Raw genomic sequence first — 22,849 nt, forward strand, 5'->3', positions numbered from 1 at the left:
CAAGGGGGCTACAAGGATGCAGGCCCGTTGGCTGTTGTTTAATATTTGCTTCTCAGGGTATGCTCCTCATGATTACTGCATATTTGTAGATGTTATTGGCTAAAATGACTTCATGGAGATTTTAGAGAATACTGGAGACCTCCTTATGTTTGAACCTAAAGGAAGATGCCTCTGCTCTACTTCCTGTGACCTGGAAATTCAGTTGCATTAAATCTAGTGAAGTTCAGTTAGGCGGTTGTCTTGTTTCAAGTCCCAGCAATATCAAAGAATTACCTGAGCAATAATCCCCCAGATTTATGGCATGTATCAAATCCTATAGAGATGTTTTTTCAGACATAGACTGTTTCAAAAGAAGTTGGAATTACTTCTATTGACTTGTGACCATGGATGCACTATAAGACTTCTTTTAGGTAACATTTATTTCTTGACAGAAAGACACTGAGGATGAAGTTCGAGATATAATCCGCAGTAATATTCACTTACAAGGCAAGGTAAGCCCAATATTATTCAAAAGGATACTTAGCACCTATAAACTATATAGTTAATCTCTCTTTAGAAGAAATACTACAAATAATGTTACTTTAACAAGTAAGGTAGTGAAAATATATCATCTTATTCATTATTCTGCTTGCAAATCCTTATGAATTAATGACTCTTAAGGTAACAAATGATGTATTTCTAAAGTAGATCACCAAAGACTGTCAAACTTTGTTAAAAAAAAAAAAAAGGTGGCACCAGTTGAAATAAAGGTTGGGAATTTCCTTCATACAGCTGAATTTGAGGACTTTTGTGACATGGAGACAGTTGTCTATGAAAATTTGATATTTTACACCTAGTTCTCAAAAATGAAATAAGTTTAAGAGTCATTAGCACATAGGAGATAGTAAGAATTACTGTAATAGGAAAGCCAGTGTACATTTAGAAGAGAAACATGAATGGAAACCATTATAACATCTATTTTTTAACTGTGGGTAAAATGTTTGCTGTAAGTAGTTTTTGTAGTCAAAGTATTTACCATTATTTGGAAATGCTTTCATAGTAGTGGATAAACTATTCATTTGTTTACTGGACCAGTTATTTAATATGAAAAGTCTTGCAGTTAATTATTTTGACTCAACTATTTGCTTCTATTCAGATGTCCCTCCTGAGGATTTTTTAAATTATGAAAATGTCCAGATGTAAAAAAGAATTGATTACAGTATAATATATCCCTATCTGGGTATTAAAATGTTTATTTCCAAAGATCCAAACCATATTCATTTTTTTAACACTTCAGAATATAATGTGATAAAGGTGTGACATGGTTTTGCAATATTTGCAATGCACAGAAATTATTTAGGACAGATTTCATGTGCACTTGTTTATGAAGTCCATTATTCATTTAATTTTAACTTTAACAGAGTAGGAGGTTAATTCCCATATGAGCATGATGTCTTTGCAGATAAAATCAAAAAGATTATTCAAAATATTTATAAAGCCTCCAGCTTAACCTCAAGTTTATACATGGGTGTTTGAGGAGATCATGTGTCCCTGAAAGGATCTCAAGATTTTTAGGAAATTTGGGCCCATTCTTTGACAACCATGGTCTCAAATAGAGACAGGAAATATTCAGTACCTCTGAGGTGTGTATGCCACTCTCAGGAAACAGCAAATAAAAAGTTATGTCTTGGATAAGCAGGAGGAAATCCTTCCATTCTATTCTAGTGGTTACTTATAGGAATACTTTGGACAAGGTATGCTGTATATTGTGGTATCAGGAAGAAAGAGAAGAGCTGAGAAGGATGAACATGTATAATCAGTATTTCATCTCCCAATGAATGGAACCTGAAAGTAAAGACATAATGAATACTTATTCTTTGTAACATTTCATTATATACTTTTTATACTAAGGGTTGGGCCCCCATATATATGGACTTACAAACAATGAGTTCTTTTGTTCTCAGCTCCTTCTTGAACACATTGTCTTAAAATTGTAGGACTGGTAATCCTGGGGACAAGAGGGGGTAATTTTATATTAAAAGAATAAAATCTGTACGTCCAATAGTCCTCAAATGAAAAAAGTATATGAATAAAACACATTTTGTTTTATCAAAGGACAAATAGGTGTTGACAAGTTATTCAGTGTACAAAATTCTGTCTCCGACTATGTGAAAGTTATTTTTTTGAAACATTCAGACTCTGCTTTCTCTGGCTAGGAGTTGTAAAGCTTTGGATGTTGTTGATCTAATTCTTCTTCATTATTCTCCATTTCCCATGTTGAAAGGAAATATTTAATGGGAGGAGAAACATAAAAGTATTGCTTTGCCTGTTTTTAATGACATAGTTATTCTAAATTATTTCTTTGAAGTGATCTATCCCTGGAAAGATGCTTGTATTTGTCCATTTCTATGGTTTAAAATAATCTTTCTTAAAAACCTTCAGAATTCCATTATATCTTTAACTCAAGAAATTTGACAGTATTAAAAAGTAGAGTCCATAGATTATCAAAATATGATTCGATATGCCTTCATTGATTTATATTCATTGGTATCTTAGTTTCAGTGAGTCTAGGCTCTGTTGTTGAGTCCTTTTGATCCTATATCATTGCCTCTAAAATAAATCTTTCACTGATTTGAGTGAAAGGAAAAGAAAAAAAAAAAATAGCTTTTGCCTGTTTTCTTTCCCTGATGATCTTCAGTTCATCGTTAAATCCTAGTTGAAACTTCACTTGTTTAGAGAAATCTTGCCAACCACAATAGATTGGGTTAAGTCCCCAAGGTACCTTATATTTCTTCCTAGCAGCCCTGTACCATTGTAAACATTTATTTGATGTCTGTGTGTCTTACCAGATGACAAGTTTCATGAGTACAAGGCACTTCTGTCTTGATCTCTGCATCATGTTTTCACCCTGTGCCTGTGCTCTATATGTAGCTATAGATTGACTCTTCAGAAATGGGTGTTCTTCTCTTTCCTCTGTATTTTTTGAATGGTTTTCTTTTTTCTGCAGTTGGAGGATCCTGCTATTAGATGGCAAATGGCTCTTTACAAAGACTTACCCAATAGGACAGAAGACACTTCAGATCCTGAGAAGACAGTGGAAAGGGTCTTGGATATAGCAAATGTACTTTTTCATCTTGAACAGGTTAGCTTTTGTGTTGATTCAGTCACATTTGGATTAACCTTGTAAGAATGTTTTTTTAAAGGACGTGTGCTAACTTGTGAGCCAAAAAGCATACGTGTTCAGCATGTTCATTAAAAATAATCTGTGACTTGGGAGTGCTTAGTATCTAATCAACATTATTTCCAAGCTTATAATTTTTGTAACCATTGATAGATAATGTATTGAAGGAGATCAAGGCCTCTGTTTTATTGTCTTTTCCAAAATGTTTCTAAAATTAAACAGATAATTAGGATTATATACTTAATTTTAAACCACTCTAACAAAAATTTCAGGAGTTACTCCTGACTTCAAATGTTTTATACCTTTATTTTTCATTACTGCTCATAGCAACATGTATGAGATACTGTCTTTCCCTGGTCTCATATTTGAATTTAAGGTCACTTGTTTAACCCTTCATTTTAATATTTTTGAGCTGATTTTTCTCAGGATCAGCAATACATTACATTTAGAGAAGAGCAAAAAGGAAAATCCCATGAACGGAGGAGCCTGGTAGGCTGCAGACCATAGGGTTGCTAAGAGTCGGACACGACTGACCGACTTCACTTTCACTTTTCACTTTCATGCATTGGAGAAGGAAATGGCAACCCACTCCAGTGTTCTTGCCTGGAGAATCCCAGGGATGGCAGAGCCTGGTGGGCTGCCGTCTCTGGGGTCACACAGAATCGGACACGACTGAAGTGACTTAGCAGCAGCAGCAGCAATGCATTGATATTAAAACCATGTGAGAATAATGTTTTATATCATTTTTCAGTTATTTTCTATTTTAAACTAAAAGCTTACTGTGTGTCTTATTTTCTTATTTATTACCTTCGCTCAAGAATTCTTAAACCAATAATATCTGAAATGTTATCAATTGGTGGATTGTGTTTTTGTATAAGGAATCTTCTAGCTTACGCAACACAGAGACTTTCTCTGTTTCTCATGAGACCCATTCAACCACTAACGCCAGACTGAAGGTGCTTAGTGCAAACTCAGAAGTGTGCTGTCACTGCGTCTCCATGACAATACCCGCCTGACATGGAGGGGCAGTTATTTTACATTAAACACATAAAATATGTGTTTAAAATATTATTTTAAGCACTAAAAAAATAATAAAATGCCCTGTGTCATCTCAGGATATTGTTATCTGAATGTTTTGTAGAACACACTAGAATAGCGATAATAAATATATTTCTTTGATTCCTATTTTATCTCATGATCTCCTATCTCTGGCCTAGCCAGTTAAATAACTAAAGATATCATCTAATGCAGTATCTGTTAATTTCCTTCTTGTTTACTGAAATGCAAATAACTTCTCAAAAGCCATGCAATTTATCACTATACCCGATGAAATTAAGCTAGGATACTCTTATGCCATATAACTATCAATATGTATTCACACTGTGTAACACTGTAATATTAATAATATAATATGATAATATAATATTATTTAGACAACTTAATGTTTCCCTAAATGTTGTCATGAAATATTAAATAAATATAAATAATCATATATCAGCAGATGACAAGACTTGAGGTAATGATATGTTAAGTGATATATTAGGGTCATAGAGGATTCCCTGGTGGTCCAGTGGTTGAGACACTGTGCTTCCATTTGAGGGGGCACAGGTTCTGTTCCTGGTTGGGGAACCAGGATCGCACATGCCACGAAGCTTGACCAAAAATTTTTAAAAATAGAAAAGTTAAAAGAAAGTCATAGAATTGTGTACCTGAAATGATACACATATTAAAGGAGATTGTGCTACATATGCTTGTGCATGCTAAGTCGCTTCAGTTGTGTCTGACTCCTTGTGACCCTATGGACTGTAGCCTGCCAGGCTTCTCTGTCCTTGGGATTCTCCAGGCAAGAATACTGGAGTGGGTAGCCATTCCTTTCTCCAGGGGATCTTCCTGAGCCAGGGATCAAACCTGCGTCTCTTACCTCTCCTGCATTGGCAGGCGGGTTCTTGACCACTAGCATCACCAGTTAAATGGCAGTACTCTCTCATGAGTTTTTAATTCTTCCTGGTTTTCTTGCACATATCTAAGTTTCCTTGAATGGCTTTTAGATACATTAAATGAAGTTTATTGAACTCTAACTATGTTTTATTATAGTCATATGTTATATATTCATAAATACATGTGACATAATGAATGATATCATTTGCACAGTAATGAGATTCATTTTACTGAGCAACTATTTATCCCGTGAATATTTATTGTGTGCACTACCGTGTGAGAGCATTGTACTCTGCAGGTCCTTGGGCTTGAATTCTGTTGCTCAACTCAAGTGGCTGGTGCTCTAGGAGAGGATACAGACACATAGTTAACTATGTAATGATTTAGATGTGCTAGGATACAGAATGTACTGAAGAGAGAATAAAAGAAACGCAGACTTTCTCTAGCTGTGATGAGGGTGATCCCTGTGTAAATCTTTAAGATGTGTGAATATCTAGGAAAAGGTAAGCAGGTCAGATTTAAATGGCCAAATATTCTTCAAAAATGTTAAGAATATGAATAAAAGAACTCATGAATTATCAAAAAACAGAAATGAGTGGGAAATATGTGTGTGCAGAATTCATTCCTTTCATCTCTCTATTCTTATGTTAATTCGTGAGTCATAGAATAGTTTGCTAAGAATATTTTCGCTTGCTAACCAATATTTTCACTTGCAAAAGCGGTGGATGCACAGAAAAGACTTAATTTATCTCAAATGCCAGTGACCCATGCAAGTGATTTTTTGTACTGTACATCTGGTCATCTTTCTCAGAAGAGTGAGCTGTCTCCTTAGGATTGTCTAATACTCAAACACCAGACAAGCTAACGCATCAGCACAGCCAGACATTCAAACAGTTGCAAGACACATCTTGATGTTCGCTTTTGGATCACAGATCTTACCAACATCTATTTACTTCATTTATAGGAAAATTCACTATTTAAGGTCTTTCCTTTGGGTATTAAAATGCTCTGCCAAATGGCAGCCTTCATGACAGCGGAGACCTTTTCCAACATGTTCATCAGGGCTTAGGTACTTAATTATGTTTGTTGAGTGTTACCCATGCTGCTCACAATGCCTTATTCTCTGGGAATAGCATTATCCTTGATTCTATTTTCACCTACACTGTCTTAACAGTGCTTTGTTTTGCTTAACATAACCGAGAAGAAAACTGAACTAACTGGATAGTTATCAGAAAGTGTTTCTTGATCTTATAGAGGAAAGAGGATCACAGAAATAAGTGCTTTCAAATTACACAAATTGCTTTGTTAAAATTTCCAAACCACTGTTATCCAAACATTCTAAATGTTTTCTTCAGGCATTAGTATTACATTCATATTTTGACTCTTTACTGCAGAGGATAATACCTTTAGTTTTACTTTTTTTTAGCTAACATAACATTTTTATTTCTTCCAGAAATCTACATGTATGCGCCGGAGATATTACAATCTGGGAAGTACAGTGTTCAATTGCCTAGAAATTACTAATGAATGTAGAATTCCATGTTGGGATTTTTTTCTCTCTAATACTTATGATTAATCTCTTCCTTGAAATTCCGAATGCTATTAGCTAAACACATAGCTTGCTTGCATCATTTACTGCAACTTGTAAATTCTCATTTGTCCCTATCTAACAAAATAATTATATAGTTTAACATTTTTTCAAAATTAAATTCTTTTACTCACTTCTACTAATGTGTTCACAAAGACTTGTCATCTTCTCTCCATCTTATTAAATATATTAAGAAACAGTAGACTTCGTTAGAATTTTCTTTAACTGCCTCTATTTATATTTACTGTTGTAGCTCTTAGGATAAAATTAGTGAAAATGCATAAGCCAGGGTAGGTTAATTTTTCTTTACTTATGTTTTGGTACCATAACTGAATTTTAAAAAGGATGCAAAATTATTTCATATAGGATGGTTTCATATTTCTTCGGTTTTTAAAAATGATATAGCTTCTAAAGTACACATTGTTGGGAAAATATGATGTTTTTTCTAAGGAAAATACATAACATCTGAAACTATTTCAAATGTAGCATTGGGTGACTTTGAAGATATTTTCATAATAATTGTAAGATACTTTTGGAAAATTGAAAATCTAAAAGTTTTTAGCTAAAAGGTACAGCTGTTTAGTACTACGTTCCTGAAGATGTTTGGGGGGTTAAATATGTATGTCTCTGTCTTTCTACCTCAGGTTGAGCATCCTCAGAGATCAAAAAAGGCCGTGTGGCACAAACTGCTCTCTAAGCAGAGGAAACGAGCTGTGGTTGCTTGCTTCCGGATGGCTCCTTTATATAATCTGCCGAGGTCAGAATTTCTTTAATGTTGCTAATAGATTAAAATTACTCTTCCTCTAAGAAGTGATAGGAGGCTAGCATATACCTTGACATGGATATAGTAGTCCAAGAGAAGGATGAAGGAGATTTATTTCCTCTTCTGTGTAATGCTTAACTTCCTTTTTTCCTGTTGGTTATTCTCATTGGCCTGTAATGTCATTATTGAATAGATTGTATTTTTTTATTAAAGTATATTTGTGCTTTAGATGTACAGTAAAAGGATTTATACATTTATCTTTTCTTTTACAGATTTTTTTCCTGTATAGGTTATGAGAATATTGAGTAGATAGATACTGTGCTATACAGTAGGTCCTTGCTGGTTATCTGTTTTCTATATAATAGCATATATATGTTAATTTCAGACTCCTAACTTATCCCTCCCCACCCTTTCCCCTTTGGTAACTATAAGTTTATCTGTTACTTTTAAATAATTAGGAGGATCTGCTCACATATTTGAGGCAGGATAGAGAAATCAGCTTCCCTAATAGCTCAGTTGGTAAAGAAGCTGCCTACAGTGCAGGAGACCCTGGTTCAATTCCTGGGTTGGGAAGTGCCTCTGGAGAAGGGATAGGCTATCCACTCCAATATTCCTGGGCTTCCCTTTGGCTCAGCTGGTAAAGAATCCACCTGCAATGCAGGAGACCAGGGTTCCATCCCTGCATTGAGAAGATCCCCTGGAGAAGAGAAAGGCTACCCACTCCAGTATTCTGGCCTGGAGAATTCCATGGACTGTCTAGTCCATGGGGTCACAAAGAATTGGACACACCTAAGTGACTTTCAACCAGTCTTTGGGGTCAGACTGCCTTGATTTGAATCCTGACCTCACAGCTTATGAGTGCATGATTTTGGTCAAGGTTCTTTCCTGACTTTTTTGTAGTTTTCTCAACTGTACCATAATGTTTGCCTCATAGAGTTGTTTAGGTTATTTAATGGGTCGAGGTAGACAGAATGCTTAGAACTGAACATAACACAACGTTAATCGTTGTTTGTTACTTTTGTGATTATTTCATCTTTGGGGAAAAGAATTGATAGGGAACTAACTTATGGGAATAATGCAAATACGTTACCCTTCATGGTACCTCTTCAACTCACTTTATTGACTCAACATCCAGTTCCATCAACTAGCAGATTACAAGTTAGTTTCTACAATACAACAGAGTCTGCTATTCCACATTCTCTGATATAACATATTCAAAATTGTATTCCTTATTCCAGTGGTTCTCAGACCTGGTGCTTTAAGGAAATACACTCAGATTCACTTGAGGAGTATCCAAGCCTCAACCTGTTGAATCAGACTATCTGAGGGCTTAGCATGTATACTGTGTAAAAACTCCCCAGGGGATTCTGATGTGCCAGTAGAGTTGAGCTTCTCTCTTGTATAAGAATTGATGGTGAGTTCTGGCCATTCCAGGTGCCTGGTCAGTTCTCTCTGGATTTCAAGGCCCTTCATAAACCTAAGTTTATGTCTCACGATTCCTTAGTCTACCTTTGGTACTGTTAATGTTGTAGCATTCCACTCTACAGTGGCACCATCTCATTTTAACATTTAGCTCTTATGTTCCCTTATTGATGTGACTTTCTTAGAGTGGAACCTTAGCCATATATCGCATCAATTTCAAGATGAGTTTAGTCTTTATTGGTCTTCTTTATTTCATAGGCAACTATTTTCATCAGTATTCTAGGATTTAATCTTTGGATATATACTCCCATAAAGTTCCCTTAATACGTTTACTTTTGTAATCCTCAGAGGCTGTATCTGATGTTAACAGGAAGACTGAATAATTCCTCTCTTGAAGCTCACGACTGTTTATCCAGAGCTACTTTATGTCATAAGAGCTACCATGTAATGAGCGTCTATCCAACATGTTTTATGTTCTTTATCTCAGCTTGAGTCTCACAAAACTGAAGCATAGATGGGGTTATCCTAGTTTTATAAATGAGAGAAGTAAAGTTAACAAAGTTTACTTTGTTTACAAATGTTAAAAACTTTGTTACAAAGTTTACAAATGTTACAAAACTTAGAAATAACTGAATCCAGGTCAGTATGATCTGAGAAAGCTTTCTCTATCTACTGCAATGTCTTGCTTCTCCAGTCGAGATTGGAAAGTTTATTTTTATTTATTCTTTTATGCACAGAGAATCCAGTGATTAAGTGCTACTGAGTGCCTTTTCAATTTATTTTTTAAAAAGCTCTTGAAATTGTGCTTACCTTTTAGGCATCGGGCTGTCAATCTCTTTCTTCAGGGATATGAAAAGTCTTGGATTGAGACAGAAGAACATTACTTTGAAGATAAATTGATAGAAGACTTAGCGGTATGTTTTTGCTGGGTTAGAAGATGAAAGAAGGTCTGGGCTTGGTGGAATAACATTGGTGTGAGCCATTTATCTTATAACATTGAAAAGGACACAATATTGCAGCCTGTGGGGCTTAGGAAACTTTATTCTGGATTGTTACTGCATGCACTGTTTAGGGAAAATTCACTCTTCTTATTTCAAAGAGATCTCATCAACAGCCAGTAGTTCAGAATTTAAGTAAATTTTGACTCTATTGTTCTTTTAAATTATTCCTCAAAGGAACTTCAAACAACCTCAGAACCAGGATAGAACTATAAAAGCTGAACCATAAAAAATGATTCACCAAAAATAAGGTGAAGTTTAACAAAAGCCAATGAAAAGTGGCTGGTTGTTAAACATATGCAGGGCAGAGAATGATAGATTAGATGCAGGAAGAGCAGAAAGTCACAGTAGATATAGAATAAACGGAGAAGTGGAATTTTTCATCCAACCATGCTGATAAGGACGCTTGTGCTACTGAGAATGCTTCACTCAAGGGAGCCATTGTCTCAATTTTTTATAAGCTGTGGCTCTATTTAAAAATTTGATCAAGAACCACCTTCTCAGGGAATTTACAAGCATGTAGTTCCACCGCGTTTTGTAGACTGAGAGGCTCCATAATTCCAAAGTTAAAACTTTGGTCTAAAGTTTTTTTTGAAAAAACACACAAATAATCAGGGAATGTGATGGACAAACTAATCTAATTCATAAAACCTTAACCCTGATTATTCCCATATATTTTATTTAGTTATTATTTTTATTGGGGTATAGTTGATTTACACTATTGTGTTAGTTTTTGCTGTACAATGATCCTATATACTTTAAGTGAATTTCATTTTTCTTTAGAATCAAACCTTTAGAATATTAGAATATTTTAACCTTGCAGATTTACCATACTAGCTGCAACATTAAGCCTTAAATCCAAGAAAGAACATCACTTACATATAAAAAATATCAGTTTGAATGCCTAAGTCTAATAGAGATACAAAATTCATTAGCCATTCAACAAACAGGATTAATTCATTCTTGAGTCAGTAAAAAATGCTTAATAATTTTCCTTATGGTAATTGTTCAATAAATGAAATTACTTTTTTTAAGTTTTAAAAATAAAAATGAGAATAACATGTAAGTGGTTCAAACATTAACTCATTCAGCATTCTTTACCTATTTCTGTCTACGTAGGCAACAAAAATGTTTCATTTAATAGAACAGTTTGCCTTGCTAGGTGCACTAAATTTTTATACATGGAGTGACAGCATTTTATTGCAATTTTTTGTATTTGAGATCTCCTTAGAGCTGCTGAAATCCATGTAGCAGTTCACTTTTCAGTTAGTTATGATGCTGCTTATAAGAATAGTATTCAATTTTTTTAAATGATATAAATCATGCTTTCCCACAATGTTTTTTTGGTCCCATTATTCAACAACTTTTTAAATTAAAAACTTGTTTTATTTTTATTTTATTTGGCTGTGCTGTGTGGCATGTGAGATCTTAGTTCCCTAACCAGGAATCAAACCTGTGTCCCCTGTATTGGGACATAGAAGTCCCAGCTTTCTTCTTTAAAACTGTATACTTTTGCATCGATAATATAATACACACGTCCAGGTACAATGCATATAACATAGACACAGACATGCACCACAATAGGAAGAAAAAGACTTTCTTTTTATTTGCTATTCCAAGCCTTCACAATGCTCCTGGGTTTGAGTGAACATTTCACCTTAATGTGAAATTTTATGAATTTGACTTTTTTATAGAAACCTGGAGCAGAACCTCCAGAAGAAGATGAAGGAACTAAGAGGGTTGATCCTCTTCATCAGCTGATCCTTCTGTTTAGTCGAACAGCTTTAACAGAGAAATGGTATGGTTGGGGAGTTCACAGGAGACATAGGAGGAACAAACAGAAACCCATGTCTGAATGTTCTGTTCGTCACATGTTCATGTTTCAATTTCATCGTCTTCTTGAGAGGAGAGAACATTGTTCAAAGTTAGTTGGGAAGATCCCCTGGAGAAGGAAATGGCTACCTACTCCAGTATTCTGGCCTGCAGAATTCCATGGACTACAGTCCATGGGGTTGCAAAGAGTTGGAGATGACTGAACGAGTTTCATTTCACAGGACTAGTCTGGTATACATGTATGAATCAACACTCGTTCAACTTCAGACTTTAATATTTACCTATCAAAGATTAATATTTACCTAGCTCTAATTCTTTTAATAGTACTGTAATTAGCTGGTTGAGTTGATTCCGAATCTTCTTATAATCTTTTCTTTTTCACAAATGTCCTTTAGAAATTAAAACAAAAGAGCCCAAAGTAAATTTCAATACCAAAAGTGTTGGAGACCACCGGTGACCCCAAATATCCTGTATAGATTATCTCCATTGTCCAGTGAGTGTCAGGAAACTTCAGGAGATGGCTAAGCCATCCCTTCAATGCGAAGTTTCTTTGAGATCTGTTTTAAAGGCCTTCTCCATTTTTCTTGGTTCTTGTTCTTTTGAATTCATAAAAACCACAGAGGGTAAAACCTCTATGGAATTAAATAAGAAATGCATTCATAAGCTTGATAATTAAAGTGTGCCAGCACCTGCCCATGATAGGGGCATGGCGTAGATTCATTCTGTAGATGAGACCTTGCAGAGGTTTCAAAACCTTCATCAGCTTCCCTGTCTTGGGAAAGAAAGCCAGCTTTGCCCTAGGCAAAGCAGGAAAAGAATTTAATTATCAATCCCTATTCACATGTGTCTTGACGAGTTCATCTGACCTCTGTGCATGTCATAATAATGTACATTTCTCCCTCTTAGCTAATGTGATCCATCTTTCTCTCACTATTTCTCTCTCTCTCTCTCTCTTATTATTTCCTAACTAACAAAATCATCTCATCCCTAAGCATAGAGCAGCTCCCTGTCTGGCATTGTCAGGTAATGAGGTATTTCTCATAAGTGGACTTTTCTGATGGCTGTAAGTTTAAAACTGCTAAGAAAATTTTGCAAACAGGAATTTTTTGATGGAAGTCTTTCTTCAGTGAATTAGTGATTTTCATGCTTTTTCAAAAGAAGATAATAAATAGATTTTAACCTGTCTTAATTTTTAAGAATCTTTTATGACCATGATATTTTTTCACTATGTAGTCATAATAATTTGGGTAGTCTTTCGAACAAATGTCAGATATCACTTCTGCTGTCAAGATACCTGACATCATGTAAATTTTCTCATTTCAATGTTTGTATTTTTAAGAAAATATTAATGTTACTACATTTGTGTGTAAATCAGTAAATTGTTTATTTACACACAAACATATTTATTATATTAGACTGTAAAGTAAGATGGGGCCAACTCTTGAGGAAGTCTGATATCTTTGCTTTCTGATTCTACAATATTTTTGAATGATTGCTCTAAGTTTTGTGTTTGTTTCATTTAAAAAAAGACACACTTGTTGAAAGAAGGTTATTTTATATAGTGATGGTAATTTTTTGTGTAACTAACCTACTTAAAAACTGTTGTTTTTTTCTTATTTTTCATAGCAAACTGGAGGAAGATTTTTTATATATGGCTTATGCAGATATTATGGCAAAGGTAAATAAATTCTTGATTTTAATGGTAAAATATAAAAATCTACATATTTCTCAATTAAAATAAACAATTCTTAAATTTTAGAAAACATAAGTGCATTAATCTCAACTTTTCACTTGTTGCTTGAGTATCTGTTCTAACTTTTTTGACAGATAATCATTGTTTCTTCATTTAACATTTTATTTAAGGGAATCTCACTAATTTTCCAAACATTCATTTATTCAACAAATATTCACTGGGCATTAAGATACTGGAGATAATATGGTGAATCAGAGAGAAATACACACATCCTGTCTTCTTAGATTTCATCATCTGATGGAAAGGGCAAACTTTGAACAAATGATTACCCAAAAGATGCTGACAAGTTTAATGGTAGAGGAGCAATTAGGAGTATATGGAGTAGGTTGCATAGCACTGAGTTTTAAGGAAGTCCTTGACTATTGAATGATGAGTTGACCGTACAAAAATAGTAGTAGCTAAGTATTTACTGGGTGCTTATTTCATTTAATCCTAGAACAAGGAGATGAATGAGGCGATGAGTATAAAAAAGGAGTCAGGTTTCTCAGGCTTCTGACTTGGGCATCTGAGTTGACAGCAGTACAATATGCTAAGGTGCGGAGCACCAGAATCAATGCAGGCTTAGAGTGAAGAGGCAGGATGGCAAATTAAATTTTCAACATGTTCGTTAAAGATGCCTATGAGGCATATAAGTGGAAATGTCCAGTGTGTGGTAAGATAGTCATTTCTGACATTCTGTATCTCATGGAAGGCTTATAAATATAGCTTTGTTGTTGGTCAGCATTAGAAGGAAACTGAAGCCATAGTAGTAGATAATCTTGCTTGGGCAGAAAAGGAAGCATGAGAAGAACAGTCAGCATAGGACCAAGCCTTTAAAGACATGAATGCTTAAGAGATGGCTAGAACAAAAGGACTTCTCCCCAGAAAAATAGGAGAAAATCTTAAGTTTGAGCATACATAGGAACTGTTGAAATGTGTGGTCAACAAGGTCTTACTCTGCTGAGGGACTGAACATAAGGATTGAAGATTCCACAGGATTTATTCCATGGACATCATGTGACCATGATGCAGAGAATTTTGAGGGAACATTGATGTCCAAGTATGTATTGTGGGGAAGTAGAAATTTCCATGTGAGTAGATGTGGCATAAGTCTCTTTATTGAGAAGACCGAGAAGGAGGAGAAAGATACAAGGTGATAAACATCTAGATGGAATTATAAGGTTGAAGGGGGATTATTTTTGCCTGTTTGCCTTTTTTTTTTTTTTTTTTTAACGTTTTAGAAAAATAGATGTTACCATGCTTCTATTCTGGTGGGAAGGATCAAAAAGAATAGAGAGGGAATAATTTGTGAAATAAGGCTTTGAACAGGTAGGAGCATGGTGACAGGACAGGTTAGAGAGCATAAGGGAAAAGTCATGGCTTCCCACTCACAGTCAATAATACAGTTACCAGTATATTTATGGAGACATAAAAGCAGATACCTTTAAAGAAAATCATCATGAAATTATATTTATATTATGAGCAGTATATAGTTTATTTTCTATTCTATTTAAATAAAAAGATCTCTGAGATCATGACTCTGTCAATAGATTTCATGTCCAGTTAATGGTTTAAAAGCCATAGTGTATAAGATGAAAACTATCTCAATGTACATCATCAGATTAATGGATAAAAAAGATGAATTCCATATATGTGTGTGTGTGTGTGTGTATGTATACAATAGAATACTACTCAGCCATAGAAGGGAGAAGGCAATGGCACCCCACTCCAGTACTGTTACCTGGAAAATCCCATGGGCAGAGGAGCCTGGTAGGCTGCAGTCCATGGGGTCGCAAAGAGTCGGACACAACTGAGCGACTTCACTTTCACTTTCCACTTTCATGCATTGGAGAAGGAAATGGCAACCCACTCCAGTGTTCTTGCCTAGAGAATCCCAGGGACAGGGGAGCCTGGTGGGCTACAATCCATGGGGTCGCAAAGAGTTGGACACGACTGAAGCGACTTAGCAGCAGCAGCAGCCATAGAAAGAATGAAATAATGTCATTTGTAGCAACATGGATAGAATTAGAGATTATCATACTAAGTAAGTCAGAAAGAGAAAGGCAAATACTGTATGATATTGCTTACATATGGAATCTAAAATATGACACAGAAAACTTATCTATAAAACAGAAACAGATTCACAGACATAGTAAACAGACTTGTGGTTTTCAGGAAAGTAGAAGGATGGATTGGGAGTTTGGGATAGTTGTATTAAGTCACTTGAGTCATGTCCAGCTCTTTGCGACCCTGTGGACTGTAGCATGCCAGTCCACATGCCTAGGATGCTCCAGGCAAGAATACTGGAGTGGGCTGCCATGCCCTTCTCTAGGGGATCTTCCCCACACAGGGATCGGATCCTTGCCTCTTACATCTCCTGCGTTGGCAGGCAAGTTCTTTACCACTAGCACCACCTGGGAAGCCGTGTATGTGTAACTGAATCACTTTGCTATACACCAGAAACTAACACAGCATTGTAAATCAACTATCCTTCAATAAGATACATTTTTAAAAAACACGATTAAAAGATGAAAGAGGAAAGATATTTCCTTCTATGGAAATTGGTACTGAGTATTGACTAGAAACTAAAATGGAACTCCCAGACAGTGTGGAAAGCCTCATTGATGTCACTTTGTATAAATTTGGGCAGTACCAGTTTTCCTGGTTGGGTGGCTTTTCCCTAGCAGTTCCCAGAACCAAATGCAGAGTCAGAGAAGGCAAGAAGTTAGATTCATCAAGGATGGCAGTTTTTACCAGACTGTTGTTGAAGGACAGAGGATCATAGGGGTTTTTTCTGTCATTATGAGACTGGCTGAGGCATTGGATCTTGGATTCTGAGTAAGACAAATAAGGAAATGAGACAAGAGGGAGCTGATAAGTAAGGGGATTGTAAAGTAGTCTGTGGGCTGTTTTCCTTTCAGCTGAAGAAGCAATGAGCAAGTGGTTTGAAAAGGGAGAAGCTCCTGTTTTGAGAGTAATAGATTCCTGATCTTCAAATTCTTCCTTGTGACGGGAGAAGAGTCAGCCCCCACCCCACACTTGTCCTGGTTCCATCCTACACTTAAATCTAATCTCTTTTGAGAAAGGTTCAAATATTGATGCTCACTTTTCTTCAAGATTTTCCCATCAAAATTAACTAATCTCTTTCCATTTATTGTTTAATGTATCCCCGGAATGCCAAGCTTTCATCACTTCTTCATTCTTCTCTCAATCAGTTATCAAGATGTGTGCCCCTAGAAATTATCTGAACACTGTGCCGGCTATGAGTTTACCTGTGTAGAGCACAGTGGGACTTTATCCTGGCTTATTCTGCCCTGGGATTCTATACATTTACAAGAGATTGTAAGAACTCACTAGTTTTTTGACAGCCAGGTTGCATTTTTTCTCTCATTGTGAGCTTGACTTTTCACCTCAATTCCAGGTCATTTATGAATTTCTTTTGAGGTTTATCATACATATCTCTATTTTGACAGTTGATGTAGGCTTTAGTTAACTCATCAGTTCTCTAATTGGAGTTGAACCATTGTCCAAGGCCAAAATAGTTTTAAAGTTCAGTACTTTCATGCAGTGTTAAATATCTCTTTACATTTATGTTACCCACAGACTTGATAAGTGTGCTCTCCCAGTGTCTCCCTAAGTTGCTAGTTTTGGTGATTCACATCAAACTATTTAGTAAGTAGTTTCGGGAGGCTGCCTTTCTTCACTTTGATAGTCAGCATCCCAGGAGTCTGAAAATTTCTCTTGGACTTCATAGTTTCTCAGAATTTACTAGTGGTCATTTTACATTCACGTATGATGATTTTTGACTTGAATCTTGACACTTGAACTCTATTCAAAAGACTTAAGTCATCCTGTCTTCAGTATTGTAGGACTTTATGAAGGCAGCATTCACATCTTAATTGGTTGTTCTAAAATTTCAGTTTTCATTGTTTTTTTTTTTTGCTGTTGTTGTTTTTTTTAATCACTGAAGCCCAGAATTGGGTTAATCAGCACTCTGGATCAATGATACACTCCCATTATTGACTCCTTTTTTATTTAAATTCCTCTCCACCCCTCAGCACTGCATAGTATGTGAGATCTTAGTTCCCTGAATAGGGGTTGAACCCACGCCCCCTGCATTGGAAACACTAGAATACCAGGGAAATTCCCATTATTGGTAGTTACTTAGCAATTTCTAATACTGTAGTAACTACCCATAAACTCCCTACTCACAAGAAAAGCTAGTTCAGTTCAGTTCAGTTGCTCAGTCATGTCCGACTCTTTGCGACCCCATGAGTCACAGCACACCAGGCCTCCCTGTCCATCACCAACTCCCGGAGATCACTCAAACTCACTTCCATCAAGTTGGTGATGCCATCCAGCCATCTCATCCTCTGTCATCCCCTTTTCCTCCTGCCCCCAATCCCTCCCAGCATCAGAGTCTTTTCCAATGAGTTAACTCTTTGCATGAGGTGGCCAAAGTACTGGAGTTTCAGCTTTAGCATCATTCCTTCCAAAGAAAACCCAGGACTGATCTCCTTTAGGATGGACTGGTTGGATCTCCTTGCAATCCAAGGGACTCTCAAGAGTCTTCTCCAACACCACAGTTCAAAAGCATCAATTCTTCGGCGCTCAGCTTTCTTCACAGTCCAATTATCACATCCGTACATGACCACTGGAAAAACCAGAGCCTTGACTAGACGGACTTTTGTTGGCAAAAGTAACGTCTCTGCTTTTCAATATGCTATCTAGGTTGGTCATAACTTTCCTTCCAAGGAGTAAGCGTCTTTTAATTTCATGGCTGCAGTCACCATCTGCAGTGATTTTGGAGCTCCAAAAACTAAAGTCGGCCATTGTTTCCACTGTTTCCCCATCTGTTTCCCATGAAGTGATGGGACCAGATGCCATGATCTTAGTGTTCTGAATGTTGAGCTTTAAGCCAACTTTTTCACTCTCCTCTTTCACTTTCATCAACAGGCTTTTTAGTTCCTCTTCACTTTCTGCCATAAGGGTGGTGTCATCTGCACATCTGAGATTATTGATACTTCTCTTGGCAATCTTGATTACAGCTAGTGCTTCTTCCAGCCCAGCTTTTCTCATGATGTACTCTGCATAGAAGTTAAATAAGCAGGGTGACAATATACAGCCTTGACAAACTCCTTTTCCTATTTGGAACCAGTCTGTTGTTCCATGTCCAGTTCTAACTGTTGCTTCCTGACCTACATATAGGTTTCTCAAGAGGCAGGTCAGGTGGTCTGGTATTCCCATCTCTTTCAGAATTTTCCACAGTTTATTGTGATCCACACAGCCAAAGGCTTTGGCATAGTCAATAAAGCAGAAAGAGATGTTTTTCTAGAACTCTCTTGCTTTTTCCATGATCCAGCAGATGTTGGCAATTTGATCTCTTGTTCCTCTCCCTTTTCTAAAACCAGCTTGAACATCAGGAAGTTCATGGTTCACATATTGCTGAAGCCTGGCTTGGAGAGTTTTGAGCATTACTTTCCTAGCATGTGAGATGAGTGCAATTGTGCGGTAGTTTGAGCATTCTTTGGCACTGCCTTTCTTTGGGATTGGAATGAAAACTGACCTTTTCCAGTCCTGTGGCCACTGCTGAGTTTCCAAATTTGCTGGCATATGGAGTGTAGCACTTTCACAGCATCATCTTTCAGGATTTGAAATAGCTCAACTGGAATTCCATCACCTCCACTAGCTTTGTTTGTAGTGATGTAAGAAAAGCTAAGACCTTTATAATTACCTACCTTAATTAAAATGGTTCTCTCTTTAACCCATACCCTGCCTCCCCATATGAGGAAATCATCATCTTGTATCCCTTGTTCAGGATAACCTCGCTTTCCTTTGGGGGCTTCCATGGTGATTCAGACAGTAAAGAATCTACCTGCAGTGTGGGAGATCCAGGTTTGATCCTTGGGAAGATTCCCTGGAAAGGAAATGACTACCCATTCCAGTATTCTTGCCGGGAGAATTCCATGGACAGAGGAGCTTTACATAGTTTTCATTAGTTATATGAATTTATTACTATATATATTATATATGTGTGCATTGTCAGTCACTCAGTTGTGTCTGACTCTTTAAGACCCTATGGACTGTAACCCACCAGGCTGCTCTGTCCATGGGATTCTCCAGGCAAGACTACTGGAGTGAATAGAGATTTCCTCCTCCAGGGGATCTTCCCAACCCAGGGACTGAACCCACATCTCCTGTGTCTCTGGCATTGGCAAGTAGATTCTTTATCCTTGAGCCACCTGAGAAGCCCTATTACGTGTAAACATGCATTTTATATATATGTGTGTACATTATATATATGTGTGTGTGTGTGTGTGTATATATATATATATATATATATATATATATATATATATATATAATTATGTACTTTGAAAGATTTTAGTTGTTCTAACTTTTAAAAGCACATGATGCTATGAGTAAAGTTTTGGTACTTAATAGTTACACTGTCGTTTTCTAAGATACACCTATGCTTTCGTGTGGCTGGAGATCATTTGATTTGACTTACATTTCCCTGTGCAACTACGCAATAGCTTATCCATTTACCTTTTTGTTTGTAACCTTTTGTGTTGAATCTTTGTTTTTGCTGATGTGAAAATGGGCTTGAAATGCCTATTTTTATTCATGTCCAAAAGCCATGGGTCATAGGATGTATGAATGTTGAATTTTGAGAAGATGCCCAGCTGTTTTCCAAAGTTACTGCCCCAAATTACATTCCTCCTTGCTACATTTAAAAGAGATTCTGGTGATACGTATCTTCTCCAGTATTTGATATTTTATGTTTTACCAATTTTTGTCAACAAGGTGGATGTGGTATGACATTTCATTGGGGTCTTAGCTTTCATTTCTCTTGGGTAGGTAATTTTCACATTTAAAAATTACTTCTCTTTGGTGGTTAAGTCTGAAGCAAACCCCTGACGAGTAGTTCTGCACTTTCTCTTGTTATTACTACAGTTTCTGCACTAAACCATAACTTAGTATTCCTTGTTCTCCTTCCTTTGGCTGTATGTTTAAAATTCATTTTAAATCTTTGTATTCTTCAGGCCACGCTTTATTTTAAACCTTGTGTTAATGTGTTTTGTTTTGTTTTGTTTTAATCTTCCCTACACCCTCTTTCTATCGTATGTATTTGTTCTTGTGAACATCTTAGAAAATTTCCAGTTCATCCACGTTGGTTTGCTGTTGCCCTTTCGTTTTCTCCTCATTGTGATCACTCGTGCTTGATTCTCAGAATGTCTTTTTATATCCCAGCATCCCTTCTAAACTGTCTGAAGCCGTTCTGTCCAAATGGACTGCTTTTACCAGTTTAAACAAGATAACCATGTGGAAGTCTCTAGAATAATAACATCATAAAGTAAACACTCTTTTGAGTTTCTGGCTAACAAAAACTTTGTCTCTTCTTGCTCTTACTAATTTATTGGAAGATACACATTAAGTTATGCCCAGTGTTTCGTTCTTCATTGGTTAAAATTATAAAATGCAAGGGTCACTTTGTTATGAAAGTTCTCTCTTCTACCTCATCCAAATCCATCCAAAATGGATTTCAGTTTGAAATTCAACCTGAAAATTTCTTTTTGCATCCTCTGTCTTCTGAGGAGTGACATAATCAGGAAGGCAAGTGAAAAAGATATGAAATGTCCTTGTTTTGCAGAATGAAATTTCCAGCAGATGGTGGTGGTGAGAAGTACCCCATGTAAACTTTATGCTTATGAATTCTCATTGCTGGTTTTGAGTTTTGCTCTAGATATCTGAATGGTCTGAAGACGTATCTTCTATTTTGGTTCTAATTTTTTTCTTCAAATTCTCTGTGTCATGCTTCTGCCCCATTATGTATGGATTTTATTTACTTTTGTTTCCTTTCTGGCATACAGGATCACTCTTCCTTGCCTAGAAATGATCAGTTTGATCCAGAAAATTGAGTCCTGTATTTCAGGACCATCTAATACAACCTACAGTTTATCTAGCATTATCATATTACGTGGATGCAATTTGCTGTTGAAAAACTTATCTCCTATGCCTGTAAATCTTTCAGTTTCTCTTAAGTACATTAAAAAGTGCTAGACATCTGCTGTAGTTTTCTTGTGGCTCCCATGCCAATCAGTACAAGTTTAGCTTATGGATTTGTTGAATTCTGTAGTTCAAGCTTAATAGATTATTTTTAATTACAAATTTTAACCTTTTTAAAAGCAATCTCACTACATTTTCTTAAAAAAAAAAAAAAAACTAAGCGGTTTATGATACTCTTTACAAAGGATTGTTTTGAAATACCTGTCATCTAAGAGTCCCAAATTTCTCTGTATAAGAGCAAACACATCTTTTACTAAATGCCAACTTCTCTAAATGTGTTCTTCAACTCACACCTTATTCATACCCAGTATTTCTGAAGGTAACAAAATACATATAGGAGATGATGTGTTTGAGAGAAGGTACAACTTTATATCCTTAAGAGATGTTTTGTATTCATATTCTCATTTGCTTAAATAGTATTCATATTTGTTCAGTTCAGTTCAGTCACTCAGTTGTGTCTCACTCTTTGTGACCCCATGGACTGCAGCACGCCAGGCCTCCCTGTCCATCACCAACTCCTGGAGTTTACTCAAACTCATGTCCATTGAGTAGGTGATGCCATCCAACTATCTCATCCTCTGTCGTCCCCTTCTCCTCCCACCTTCAGTCTTTCCCAGCACCAGGGTCTTTTCCAATGAATAAGTTCTTCACATCTGGTGTTCAGTACTTCACATCAAAGTATTGAAATTTCAGCCTCAGCATCAGTCCTTCCAATGAACACCCAGGACTGGTCTCCTTTAGGACGAACTAGTTGGATCTCCTTGCAGTCCAAGGGACTCTCAAGAGTCTTCTCCAACACCACAGTTCAAAAACATTAATTCTTTGGTGCTCAGCTTTCTTTATAGTCCAACTCTCACATCCATACATGACTACTGGAAAAACCATAGCTTTGAGTAGACAGATCTTTGTTGGTGAAGTAATGTCTCTGCTTTTTAATATGCTGTCTAGGTTGGTCAAAACTTTTCTTCCAAGGAGCAAGTGTCTTCTAATTTCATGGCTACAATCACTATCTGCAGTGATTTTGTAGCCCCAAAAAAGAAAGTCTGTCACCATTTCCACTGTTTTCCCACCTATTTGCCATGAAGTGATGAGACCAGATGCCATGATCTTCATTTTCTGAATGTTGAGTTTTAAGCCAACTGCTTCACTCTCCTCTTTCACTTTCATCAAGAGGCTCTTTAGTTCTTCTTTGCTTTCTGCCATAAGGGTGGTATCATCTGTATATCGGAGGTTAATGATATTTCTCCCAGCAATCTTGATTTCAGCTGGTGCTTCATCCAGTCCAGCATTTCTCATGATGAACTCTGCATATAAGTTAAATAAGCATGGTGACAATATTCAACCT

General features: G+C 36.4%; 1 protein-coding gene across 7 annotated transcripts in view; it reads left to right on the forward strand.

The window, feature by feature from the left end:
• The window catches only part of RYR2 (ryanodine receptor 2), an 827,636-nt gene that overhangs the window by 693,788 nt on the left and 110,999 nt on the right, over positions 1-22,849 (forward strand). For 5 of the 7 annotated variants that reach the window (XM_059882653.1, XM_059882647.1, XM_059882648.1 and 2 more), the window contains 7 exons: positions 432-491; positions 2,987-3,121; positions 6,552-6,586; positions 7,330-7,443; positions 9,689-9,785; positions 11,564-11,667; positions 13,329-13,380. In XM_059882653.1, the coding sequence (XP_059738636.1) occupies positions 432-491; positions 2,987-3,121; positions 6,552-6,586; positions 7,330-7,443; positions 9,689-9,785; positions 11,564-11,667; positions 13,329-13,380 (597 nt within the window). The remainder of the gene's footprint in view (positions 1-431; positions 492-2,986; positions 3,122-6,551; positions 6,587-7,329; positions 7,444-9,688; positions 9,786-11,563; positions 11,668-13,328; positions 13,381-22,849) is intronic. The other 2 variants (XM_059882649.1, XM_059882650.1) reach the window with 1 other exon arrangement.

The sequence above is a fragment of the Bos taurus genome, chromosome 28 (assembly GCF_002263795.3).
Source record: "Bos taurus isolate L1 Dominette 01449 registration number 42190680 breed Hereford chromosome 28, ARS-UCD2.0, whole genome shotgun sequence".
NCBI classification, from domain to species: domain Eukaryota; kingdom Metazoa; phylum Chordata; class Mammalia; order Artiodactyla; family Bovidae; genus Bos; species Bos taurus.